The following is a 12,539-nucleotide window of genomic DNA, read 5'->3' as shown; positions in this document are numbered from 1 at the left end:
GCACCCCCTGAATTTGAACCCAGCCCCCTGCGACATCTCAGCCAACTTACCACCATCAGCAGTCTCCACACGCCCTAGGCACTCACGGCAGGTCCATGGCTGCTCTGTGGCCGAGTGTCCTGTCCATGTGATTTCTAGACAGGTCCGCGCATGGTTTTTCATTCAGTATCTGCAGCTTCTGCCACCTGACAACAGCATGCCTTCTTCACACCCACCTGCAACCTTCCAGGAGAGTGCAAGGCTACATGCCTTCATCCACGGCTCCTTCTGCGGAGGACACAAAGGCCACCTCTGGTCTACAGTCCCACAGCTAGTAAGTCCCACAGCTGAGTGGCTATCAGCCTTCTCGGCTTGGTCACGGAGAGAAGGGGCAGCAAGCAGAGCTGGACCGCAGGGACCAACGCGAGCCTGGCTTGTCCTGGCCACGGGACTTGATGGCCAAATGCTTGCTTCTGGGTTGGGAAGCACAATAAAGTGCAGTGCACTTATGGCTTCATTTGACTAGAGTTTCGTGATCATCCTTTGCGGGGTGCTTGTCTCTATACTTAATTGTTTATTGTGTTGAGTTGCTGAGTCTTCTTTTGAGACTAGTTCTCTCTATAAAGCCCAGACCCATCTGTTTATTGAGCAGGGATTGCAGGCGTGTGCCACCGTAACCAGCACACCTCCTAGTCTCCCAATTGAGGTGTAATTGTATGTATCTATAGGATGTTTATCAGGTGAGGAAACTGAGTCAAGGGGAGATGCAGTGGATTTCAGGAAGCAACACAGAGGAAGAGTCAGAATGCAAACTAAGTTTGACCTTCTGGCATTTTACCCTCTACCTCCCCTTGCCTGCTTAAGACTCGTGTTGGGTCATTTTTCGTCTGTAATTCTACCCCTCCATTGATTCTTTTTTCTGTTTTCTTTCTTTTTTTTTTTTTTTCCAGATCTTAAGCTTGAACTCTGGGCCTGGGCACTGTCCCTGAGCTTCTTGTGCTCAAAGCTAGCACTCTACTACTTGAGCCACAGCACTACTTCTGGCTTTTTCTGAGTAGTTTATTGGAGATAAGAGTCTCACAGACATTTCTGCCTGGCCTGGCTTCAAACCGCTATCCTCAGATCTCAGTCTCCTGAGTAGCTAGGATTATAGGCGTGAGCCACGGGCGCCCAGTTTCCATGGATTCTTTCCCCTTTTTCTTTTCTTCAGCTTGACAGCCATAGGAAACCACAGTGAGATCAGAACCATGCCAATATATTTGCTGGAGCGCCCCCCTGTGGTGATGTGGCTCCTCTGGTCACAGAGCAGAACGGACTGGGACATTCAAAGGCTCGTGAACACAGTCTCGGGCTACAGCAACCAGCTCGGGCTGCAGATTCACTGCAAGAGTGGAAGTTTGGGTCTCTAGGGATGCCATCAGAGACCACCTCACTTCGATCTGCTGTAAAACAGCTCCTCTCAACCCAAGCCATCACAAAGAAAAGCCACCCGGTGCAGGAACAGGAATGGAGAGAGGAAGTGTGTACTGATACAATCATGGGATTCAATATACATTGTGTAAAAAGTGAACTATGCAATTCGTGGGCAGGGTGGGAGGGAAACTGGGGGAAATTATAGGAAGGGGTGACATTGTCCAGGAAGCAATGTATTTGTTACCTGACTTAAGGAATTGTGACCCGCTCCATACAACTCCTTTAACAATAAAGGCCAGGCACAGGTGGCTCAAGCTTGTCATCCTAGCTACTCAGGGGGCTGAGATCTGAGGATAGTGGTTTGAAGCCAGCCTAAGCAGGAAAGTCTGTAAGACTCTTTATTGCCAATAAACAAACCCCCCAAAAAGCTGGAAGTAGAACTTTGGCTCAAGTGGTAGAGCTAGCTTTGTGCCCAAAAGCTCAGGGACAACATTCAGGCTCTGAGTTCAAACCCCATGGACAGGCACGCGCGCACACACACACACACACACACACACACACACACACACACACAACATCCAGGAGACAGTACTACATTGGGAAAGCAGCCCCGATGCTGCTTTGCAAGGCTCCAGTGGAGAAGAGTGACATCACTGAGTAGAAGGTGAAAGGTCAGCAGCCCCGGCTCCTGGGCCCTCCCCCAACCACTGTGACCCAGGCCCTGGCCCTGAACAGCTGGGTTGGCTCTGGCAAGCTAGACTGCATTGGATGCTCTGGGAAAGGGTCTCCACCTGCACTGTTTTCCTTTTCTCTAAGGACTATGGAAGAGCCCAAGGAACTTTCAACTGAGCCGGCGAGAAGGGCCTTTGAAACTCATGTGAGTGGCTACAGGGACGAACCTGTGAGCAATGCTAGACAGAGGGGAAGGGATGGAATTCACCATTGCCATCCCTGGTCCCGTTCTGAGAGGTTGAAGGGACAGCCGCTGGTCGCCACCATTGGTACCTCGCCAGGCCGCCCATCTCACCCAGGAACACTCCTCATTGTCCTCAGACAGGAAAACCACCACCGAGTAACAAGGGACAACTCAGAGGACAGAGCTGACCATCATCTTTCTTACGTGTGTTGACGTTTAACCGGAATGCCCGCATACTCATTTGCAGAAGGACCTCGGCAGCTTCTGGACTCGAGAACAGGACGAGTGGCTGACGTAGGACACCTGGGCTTAACTTGAAGCATTCTTGGCCAAGAATAGAAAAAAATACTGAAGACAAGCCAGACAGTGGAAGCAGCCTGGGGTGCGGTAGAAGACCAAGCAGGAAGAGTGAGGAGGGACAGGTGTGGTAGGGAGGGCTGGGAGGGGCACCCCCACCACAGAATCAAGAATGCAGAGCACCGCCCACCTCTACCCACCCCACACCCTGCATTTCAGGAGACCAAGGAGCGCCGCCTGGTATCGCCATCACACCAGGCCCTGGCCTTAAGAACGCCAGCACCAGGCCGCTGCCGACAGCACAGAGGCCCCCAAGACAGATACCCGGCGATCCAGCAATTCTCCGCACGCAACGTGCTTGACAACGGGCCTGTGCTGTAAGTACTTATGTATCTTTCTTTCCTAAAGAAGAAAACGAGACCTGGCTGGGCAGCCACAAGCACTGCTAAAATTCACCTTGTGATTTCAGAGAGAGAGAGAAAGAATAGACTAAAACTAGCAAATGTGGCTAATTTTATAAAGAACAAAAGTTGATTCTTTTACTTAACTTGAAAATATCTTTTGGCTGGGAATATGGCCTAGTGGTAACGTGCTTACCTCATATACATGAAGCCCTGGGTTCGATTCCTCAGCACCACATATAAGAAAAAAGCCAGAAGTGGTGCTGTGGCTCAAGTGGTAGAGTGCTAGCCTTGAGCAGTAACGAAGCCAGGGACAGTGCTCAGGCCCTGAGTTCAAGCCCCAGGACTGGCAAAAAAAAACCAAACCAAAGCAAAAATTATCTTTAGTAGGGCTGGGAATGTGGCTTAATGGTAGAGCACTTGCCTAGCTTGCATGAAGCCCTGGTTTCGGTTCCTCAGGACCACATACACAGAAGAAGCTGGAAGTGGGGCTGTGGCTCAAGTGGTAGAGTGCTAGCCTTGAGCACAGAGAGGCTCAGGGACTTGCAAAAAAAAAAAATCTTTAGTAGAGATGACCATTGTGGGGCGGGGGTTGGGGTTGGGGCTACAGTGGGAGTTTCACAGTCTCTCCTAAAGTGATAGATATAGAAAATTCACAGCAGCATTCGGGGGGCAAAGTAGGAACTACAACAGGGTCACTGTTTTAAAGTTTATTCTTCAAAAGTGACAGAATCGGTGCAGCCTGCGGTGTTCCATCCCTACCACTGCATCAGCGTTTAAAAGTTTAATAGGAAGCCAAGTTCTTTGTATTTACCAACAACCCTGCTCGGGGAGCAGAACTCACGGCCGGCCGGGCCCTGTGCCTCGTCAGCTAACCCTGAGGCACGCCGCGACGCCTGCGCAGAGGGGACCCCGTCACGTGTACGCCGGTGGTGCTCGGCCGCATTACACCGAAGGCTTCTGTCACCCCAAGGACGAGGAATCGAGAGTGAAGACAGAAAAGTCTGGCTGGTGGGTTCACAATCATAGTCTGGCTGAAAGACTTGGAATTATTTGGGAAAAGATACATTAGACATTATGAGAGAGGAAGAGGTCCCTGGTGCCAACGCTTCAGACACTAGCGACACAGTCCAGAGACAAAAATAATGAAGGGGATTCGATGGCGGGGCCCGTGGGGCGGTGGCTCAGATTAGGCCACAGGCACAGGTGCTGGAATCATGGTCCTCAGCAAGGTGCAGTTGGGAGGGGTGGGGCCACCAAGAGGTGGAGCCTAAAGGGGTCAGAGGGCGGCCCCGCCCATGCTCTGGCTTCCCCTATAATGGATCATAAAGTGGTGGGGTTGGGGGCAGGAGGGGGGCTCTCATTTGTCCACACTGTCACCCACTCCATCTCTCCTGACCTCTCTACTGCGTCATGCCGACTGCAGACTCTCCTGGACCCGGAGGAGCTCCTCCAACCGCCTCTCCAGCTCCAGAGCCTGCCGCCGCAGCTCCTCAGCAGACTCGGTCTTCGCCCCCTGGTGCAAATGTGTGGACTCCTCCACAAGGTTGATGACATCCATGAGAAGGGAGACACCTGCAGTGGCCGCACCCATCACCCGGGCTCCTTTGGTCATTGCCAGCGCGGTGCCACCGAAGGCTTTCTGCACCTGCTTAGTGCTTCGGGCCGAGATTTTCCCAGTGGTCATGAGACGCTTGGCGCTGGCCGCTAAGCGAGGGTTGGCTTTGGCCAGATTCATGGCTCGGATGTTCCTCTGAAGGCGTGGCAGGTCTCGGAAGCAATTCTGAGTTAAGGCAACAACTCTGGGTTTAACCTCAGCAAGAACATCGTCAGCCACCTTGGCCTTATCCACTTCGGTTGAGAGCAGAGAGCTGGCTTCCGCTTTAGCGGACAACTTGGTTGATGTGTCTACAACACTCGTGGCAACACTAGCCACAGTGGCCGCGGTGCCCAGCCCCAGACCGGTGGCAGACAGCGCCAGACTGACCCCTGCTGTCACAGGAGCCAGAGCCAAGCCAAGGATGGTCAGCACCCCAGAGACCACGCCTGTGGAGCCGGCCACCACGTGGGAGATGGTGCAATCCCTGTGCACCTTGTCAACCCTGTCGGCAAGGTCGCGGAGCTTTCTCATGCGCTCCTCAAGCTCCAGTCTAACCCGGGGAAATTCATCCAAAAACCTCTTCCTATCCTGCAGATCCTTCTCATCCTCATCTTCACCTTCATCATCATCATCTGTGTCTTCTGTGAGCATCTTCAGAACACCACGAAGCTCATCAGCGTCCTCCCTGTAACAGTAAAGAGCAAAGTCAGGTTGCTTCTCTGCACGAAGTGACCTGTGAGCTCGATCCTGCCCAAACCACAGAGCTGCTACTAGAAATCAGATTCCAGAGGTACAGAACTGTTCTTTCCATGGTGACTATGTTTAGTATACCACAGAGGTCCCGTGGTCCTCAGTCAATAAGAGAACAGTGAGGAAAAGTCAGCTTAAGGTGTTCCTTGGTGATTGAAAAGTTCTTTTTTAAGCCAGGCACGGGGTGGCTCGTGCCTGTAATCCTAGATACTCAGGAGGCTGAAATCTGAGATTTACAGTTTGAAGCCACCCCAGGCAAAAAAGTCCCTGTGAGGCTTTTATCTCCATTTAACCACTCAAAAACCAGAAATGGCAGAGTTCTAGCCTTGAATAAAAGAGCTCAGGGACAGTGCCCAGGCCCTGACTTCATGCCCCATGACCAACAAAAAAAGAAAAGCACTTTTTAATTGGGACCTCTGTAGAGGAACAAAGTGGTACAGAATTTTTAGGGGCAGGAACAATAGCAACAACTCAGAGAATGTTAATGTGTAGGGAAGAATCCACTTTGCCCACACAGATCCCTTCCCCTTGTCCTCAGCTTCTAGGAAGCAATCTGGAAATCCCTGCAGGTCCTGCCTGCTAGGAATGACTTTGTTTTCTTCTCCACTTTGGCCATAAGAAAATTCTGGTTGTGGATCTTCATCCAAAATCTGAAATTTTTTGAGCACCGGCAGGATAGCCAAGGAGAGAGTCTTATAACCGAGACTCGTGTGGGAAGTTTCAGTCACCACACAAGAGCGCAGGACATCTCTTGATGTCCCTGTTAGTAGTTCGTCACCGGACTGTCTATAAATTCCCAGCTGACTCCACTGCATCCAGAGTTGCTCCCGAGCTCCTTCCCCTCGTCTCTTAGTGGGAGGCAGAACAATCTTTCTCTCACAGGCAAGGTTCTCTGGATGGAAATACTCCACGTGAGATGTCACGCGTCTAATACTGATCTACGCTCTCTATCCTGACTGGAGGCAACCAGCTTCGTGCTTACAGCCCTGAGGGGCTCTGCCCTACGGGTGTCTTCCCTTGGCTGATTTTAACCTGTGTTTTTTCTCTGGGATAAATTGTAGTTGTGTTGTGTCCAGGAAGTTCTGTGGGTCCTTTTAGTGAATTGTCCCTCGAACCCTAAATCTGCAGTTGGTATTTTAAGAAAAATAGGAGGAGGAGGAGGAGTAGGAGGAGGAGGAAGAGGTGGGGGCTGTGACCTAAGTCTCTGCAGCCTCACTCTCTTATGTATTGAGGGTTAAATATATGAAAACAAAATACTCTGGAGCCACAAGATACCATAACTATGACTCTCCCAGGTCTCCCAAATGCTGGGTACACTTTCCCATGTGAGGGTCCGTGGACCCACCCACTGCCCTGGGTGACTGGGAGACAAGAGTCATGGTGGTCAATCTAGAACCACACTGCCTCTCCATGCACCTTTCCCATCCTAACTCAACGCCTGGCATCAACCCTCAGTGACTGCCTGCTCTCGCCAGCCTGGCGGGCACCGTAGCTGGGGGCCAGTGTTTGCCTTTGCACACACAAAGCCCCTGTGCAAAGATCTCCAGAAACTTCATCAGAAGGGATCTCCTCCCCCCTCCCAGGACTGGCTAAGATATGGCCCTGCCCTGGGAAGCCCCAGGGGACTGGGCATCTGTGCTGTGGCTCCTCACGGAGGTCACCTGGACAACTTAGCCTTGGCCACGGCTGCCTCCCACGCGTCATCATCCTTCAGCACGTGCCGCAGCTCCTCCCTGCTCACGGTGTCCTGGAGATACTCGATGACCTGATCGATGAAGCTTTGGTTCTCTAGTTGGGAAAAAGAATCCGGTGAGAGGTCAGCATGGTGGAGCTTGTGTGATATCAACAACAAAAGAGTTACGTCGCTGAACATCCGTCACTTTGGATGGCGTCACTCATGTTATAGACGGAATCACGGCTCCCAAATACACGTGGGAAAGCCCTCGCCTCCAGGGACTGTGTTTGGAGACAGCTTCGTTAAGGAAGTGAAATAAATGAGACTAAATGAGGCCGTACATGTAGAGCCCTGATCCTTAGGACTTCTATCACGAAGAAGAAGAAACACCACATATGTGTCTCTGTCCCTCCCTTCCTCCTCCCCCTCCATGTGCAGGGGAAGGGCCGCGTGCCCGCCTGCCGTGAGCAGCTCTCTTTGCACACCAGGAGCACAGCCCTCCTCAGAACCAACCTCGCCCCTCAGGCCGTCACACTGACTTCCAGAGCTGCAAGGAACTAGAGGATATGTGTTTAAGCCACCCGACTGGGGTATTGAAGATGGCAGCAGGAGCATGTCAATGCAGAACAGAAGGACCGTGGTGCTTTGCAGATATAAATAGATCTTTGTCGACTCAGAGCAGTCAGAAAGTGAGCCTTTCAGCCCCCCCAGGGAAGTGGGACATTTGCGATGATGGCTTCCATTTCCCACGTTGCTTTCCTGCTTGTGCTCAGCCCGGCTTCCTCTCCACCGTGATGCGAGCTGCTTTTCCACAGTCTCGCCGCTGTGAACAAAGTGAATCTTTCTTCCCTTACGCTGTGTCAAGTAAGTGTTTGCTCAAGCTATGATAATATTGACACAAAATGAACTTTGCATTCGTTTGACAATAACCAAATGACTCAAACGTTGGAAGGGTGACCACTGTTCCTTATGTACACATGTGAGCTTACAGACGCATACACGTACCTATATGACTGCCTGGGTATATTCACCATTTGCTCTCCAGGGCCAGCTCCTGGGAAGAACTGACTTGGTGGCAAGGTGGTTGGGGGAGGGGAAGAACACAGCCCTCAGAAAGCAGGACCTAGGGGATGTAGTAAGGATCCAGGGGTGGGGGTTGTTCCTGGGAGGAGGGCTGGTTCCTTTCGTGTCCCCTTCAGACTCTTCTTTCATGTGCTGTAGGTTCTCATGTTACACTCTCAGTGCACAGGTCATGGACATGGGTGGGAAAGGTCACGCTAATCCAGTGGCATTCCAGGCACTCAGAGATACTGGGCACCCAGCAGGGAGGCACCGCACCCTCATGAGAGCCGCTCAGGGTCCCCTCAGGAAGAGGGGAGGTGGAAGGAAAGGGCGAGCACGCAAGCTGCGGTTCACCTTTGGTCTCTGCCTTTGCCACCTTCTGTCTTCTTTCCCCCATTCTGCTCCCCTGCTGTCCACATCCTCAAGGCTCTCCTGCCTGTCCCCTCCCCCTCCCCGACCCTAAGGAGAATGGTACAGTTGAGGCCAGCACTTGGGCCATGCCTCACTCCGGGACGAGGTCAGGGCGGAGGGCCCCACAGGCCTGGGGCTGAAAGATCCATATGGTTCCTCTTGGAGCTTCTCCTCTCGGCCCGCCCGCCGCTCTACAGGCTAACTCAGTTTGGAGGTGACAAACTTGAGGCCCCACACCTAGGCCAGACAGAGAGGACCAAGTGCGATTACCTGGAGAGGCCATGTCCTCCTCTGGCCCAAGGCAGCCGTAGTGATATCTCTGTAAAGTTTTGGTTCCAGCTCACCTGTGTCGTCCAGGCTGCGGGGGGAGAGAACACACAGTGTGGATGGACCGAGGCAACTCCCGCCAAGGTGGCAGCAGGGCCTGGGTCTCCCTCGCTTCCTTCCAGGGTGCCAGGATCCCACCCGCCCTGTCCACCCTCTGCTGGCCACGGGGAGAACGTTAGTCATCCTGTTCCAGCTCCATATGCCCGTGTGTGTGCACGTGTGTGTAAGGGTGTAGGGTCAGGGCCCAACTTCTCAACAAGGCCCAGGTCCTTCTGACTCAAAGTACCATGCGTCCTCTGCCCCCTTGAATAGACAAAACTATTCACTCATGTATTCATGTCTATAGTGAAGTCCCGTACTCGGTGCTCAGCTCCCCGAGTTGGTAGACTGACTCACTGGTGGCCTCTGTGGTTTCTGTGATCGCCCACCCTCCATGTTTCTGCAGGATCCTCCATCCCATTATGGCTTCTAGTCCCAAAGCCTGTGTTCCCATCCCTGCTATGGGCTGCCCGGGCCCCTCAGCTGCCCTCCTCTAACTGCTGGACCTTAGGTTATTTCTACTATTTACAATGTACAGCGTATGTTTTCTTTACATAAACCTGTGCCGATGCTTGAGATTGTTTTAAAATATTTCTAGATGTAAAATGACTGGGGAAGAGGTATCCACATTAATCTTTTTTTTCTCACAGAATGGGGCATGCCTGTAATCCAGATACTTGGGAAGCTAGAATATAGAGGAACACAGTTCAAAGTCACCCTGGGGAAAAAAGCTAGTGAAATCCTTTGTCAGCCAACAAGGAAGGTTTAGTAACACATACCTAGAATCCCAGTTACTCAAGAGATGTAGGTAAGAGCATCATCACCCAAGACTGGTACTAAGGGGAACTGTGAAACCCCATCTAAAAAATAATGAAAGTGGGCTGGGAATATGGCCTAGTGGTAAAGTGTTTGCCTCGTATACATGAAGCCCTGGGTTCGATTCCTCAGTACCACATACATAGAAAAAGCCAAAAGTGGCACTGTGGCTCAAGTGGTATAGTGCTAGCCTTGAGCAAAAAGAAGTCAGGGACAGTGCTCAGGCCCTTAGTCCAAGCCCCAGAACTGCAAATAAATAAATAAATAAAACAAAAAAGGCTAGGGCCCTGGTTCAAGTGGTAGAACATATGTCTAGCAAGCACAAAGCCACAAATTTACAATACGTGCAAAGAGAAGAATTGAGAAAAAGTACACAAAACGACAATCAGAGGCACCAGTGGCTGACACCTGTAATCCTAGCTACTCCAGAAGCTGAGATCTGAGGACTGAAGATCAAAACCAGCTGGGGAAGGAAAGTTCATGAGACTCTTACCTTCAATAAACTCAAAAAAAAAACAAACAAAAAACTGGAAGTGAAGCTGTAGCTCAAGTAGTAGAGCACTAACCTTGAGCCAAAGAAACTCAGAAACAGCATCCAGACCCTTGAGTTCAAGCTCCAGGACCAGCACACACACACACACACACACACACACACACACACACACACACACACACACACACAGAAATAAAGGCTAAAAAGGTGGTTGTTATGTAAACAATAGCTATTATCATTGGGTTTGGCAAATGCTAATGATTTTAAGAAGGCCACAAGTGTGTGTGTAAGTGGCGTGTGCGCGCTACCTTCTATTTATGTGCCTGTCACCCTCAGGCAAGGTGGACTTGAAATCATGACGAGAGAGAACAAGGCCACTTCCTAATTGTTTCTAAGCAGGCATGATAACAGGTCTCCATGCCACCTACACAATGCCAAACATTCCTCAGGGTGTGGATTGAATGTGCCACCCAAATTGATATGTGCTATTTGGGGTGGGGACATTAAGGTTAGATGAGGTCATGAGGGTGGGCCCTCCATGATGGAAGAACCGAGAAATCGAAACAGAGCTAGCGCACTTGCTCTGTCGTGCCCTGTGATGCCCTCCGCCATGTTTGGATGCCTGCCAGAGGCCCAGGCAGCTGCCTGTGTTCTGTGTTTAGGCTATAAACCTTTATCTTTTCTTTATAAATGACCTGCCCTCAGGTGTTTTATTAGAATCACAGAAATGGAGACCCTTTGTCTTAGCTACAATGAGTGAACATCGATTCTTTACCAAGTTCTGCTTGACCCTCATTCTGGCCTTCTCTATCTAAAAGTAAGATTTATAGAAATCTTCATGGATAGAACTTATTATCAATAAGACGGACTCCTTCTAAATCACACAACTAACGTGTTAATCCTATAACAGATTCTTTCTGGCACCCTCTCACCAGGGCCCTGGAGCCCCACAATGCGCCTTCTTCCTCCTTAAGAATAATCAACTCGACTGCTTCCACTCGGACAAGAGTGTCCCTGAAGAAGCCTGACTGTGCAGAGGTGCACACAGCTGCTGTCCTGTGGGGAATGAATGAATGAACCCGGGCAGCTGTGCCATGTTCCTGAAAGTCCCACCACAGGGGGGGATGGGCTCCCAGCAGGTTCCCTTCTCCTTCTAAGCCTTAGCATCTCTGGTCACTCCCGGGCAGATCCTTGCCCAGCTGAGGGGCTTTGCTCCCTGACCTTATAGCAAAGCACAGTGGCGCCCAGTGCCCCAGTGTCTTTCCATCAAATGCAAAAGCCATTCACCTCCGCTTTCTCCACGGCTGCCTCCTGTCTTGGACTTTGAACACGTAAGTATCTCGTTCCTGGAAACTGGTCTTCACCAGCAAGCCGTGCTTCAGGGGTTCAGGGGGCAGGCGTGTGGGGCGGGGGGTGGGGGGTGGCGGTGGCTATCCATCCTTTGCTCTCTGCTTCAAAGGCTGCAGGAAATGCTTTTTGAAATCATGAGAAACTAGGACCATGAGCCAACCCAGACAACTGGAAGGGTGGGAAGGCAGAAGGAGCAGGGCTCTTGGATGATCCCACACTTTAGGTCTTATCCTTCCTTGTCACCCTAGTTCTTCCTCTGACTCTGACCCAGGCCCTTCCTGCTTTTCTGGCACACAGTGAGCCCCCTTACATCAGCCTACCCCACTCCCCCAAAGTTTGTTGGTGGAGAGGCAAGTAGGTACTGAAAGAACAGGTGACAGCTGATGTGCCCTGCTCCTGACCAATCACATGGCCCGGGAAGGGAGCTGTCCTTCCTCCGTGCCGGCCCCAGCTCTGCAAACGTGGCAGCATGGAGATCCTTGCCAAGGTCTCTCACTCTCTGTGGACATAGGACTTCTTCTGTGAGCAGAGAGTTCAGACAGCATGCGCCTCCTGGGGATCTCTGATGACCTCCACAGTCAAGGTCAAGTCCCTTGCCCAGCACCCAGGCTGATATTCACTGCAGCTCAGGACCGCTGCCCAGTCCCAATCAGGACAGCTCCGTCTCCCCGGCCCAGCCAGGCCTTCATCCTAGGGCACAAAGAACCACTCCCCCCTCACGCAGGACACAGCCCGACATCACCTCTACTCCTAGCTCCGTCACTCCGTCTGGTTTCTGTTCCAGGAAGAACTCCTGGATAAAGAGAACCAAGGCTGTCCTGGCACTCCAGCGACTGCTGGTTCCTGTGCTTTGGACAGTTCTGTCACATCCCTAGGAGTTTCCGTTCTTTCCTCCCACCTCCTGCCTGCAGCCCTGACGTTCTTATGTGAGGACAAAGACAGAAAGCACAAGACGATTTGTAAATCCTCAGGACCCAGCTGCAGTCTGATGGGCAGCAGGGCCTGAGCCG

General features: G+C 51.6%; 1 protein-coding gene across 1 annotated transcript; it reads right to left on the bottom strand.

Moving 5' to 3' along the window:
- Positions 1–4,417: 4,417 nt before the first annotated feature.
- Positions 4,418–10,791, bottom strand: LOC125347297 (apolipoprotein L2-like). Its single transcript, XM_048340451.1, has 3 exons — positions 10,758–10,791; positions 7,018–7,144; positions 4,418–5,291 (listed from the first exon to the last, which is right to left on the bottom strand). The coding sequence occupies exons 1-3, from the start codon at positions 10,789–10,791 to the stop codon at positions 4,418–4,420; spliced, it is 1,035 nt and encodes a 344-aa protein (XP_048196408.1).
- Between the last annotated feature and the right edge of the window lie 1,748 nt (positions 10,792–12,539).

The sequence above is a fragment of the Perognathus longimembris genome, chromosome 1, assembly GCF_023159225.1.
Source record: "Perognathus longimembris pacificus isolate PPM17 chromosome 1, ASM2315922v1, whole genome shotgun sequence".
Lineage (NCBI taxonomy): Eukaryota > Metazoa > Chordata > Mammalia > Rodentia > Heteromyidae > Perognathus > Perognathus longimembris.
This window is presented reverse-complemented; position numbering and strand designations above follow the sequence as displayed.

Coding starts and splice junctions, on each gene's coding strand:
- LOC125347297 (XM_048340451.1), bottom strand. CDS start 10,791: ATGGCGGAGGGCATCACAGGGCACGACAGAGCAA. Junction 7,145..10,757: donor CACAGGGCACGACAGAGCAA/GTGCGCTAGCTC, acceptor TTTCCCAACTAG/AGAACCAAAGCTTCATCGAT. Junction 5,292..7,017: donor GCCAAGGCTAAGTTGTCCAG/GTGACCTCCGTG, acceptor TTACTGTTACAG/GGAGGACGCTGATGAGCTTC.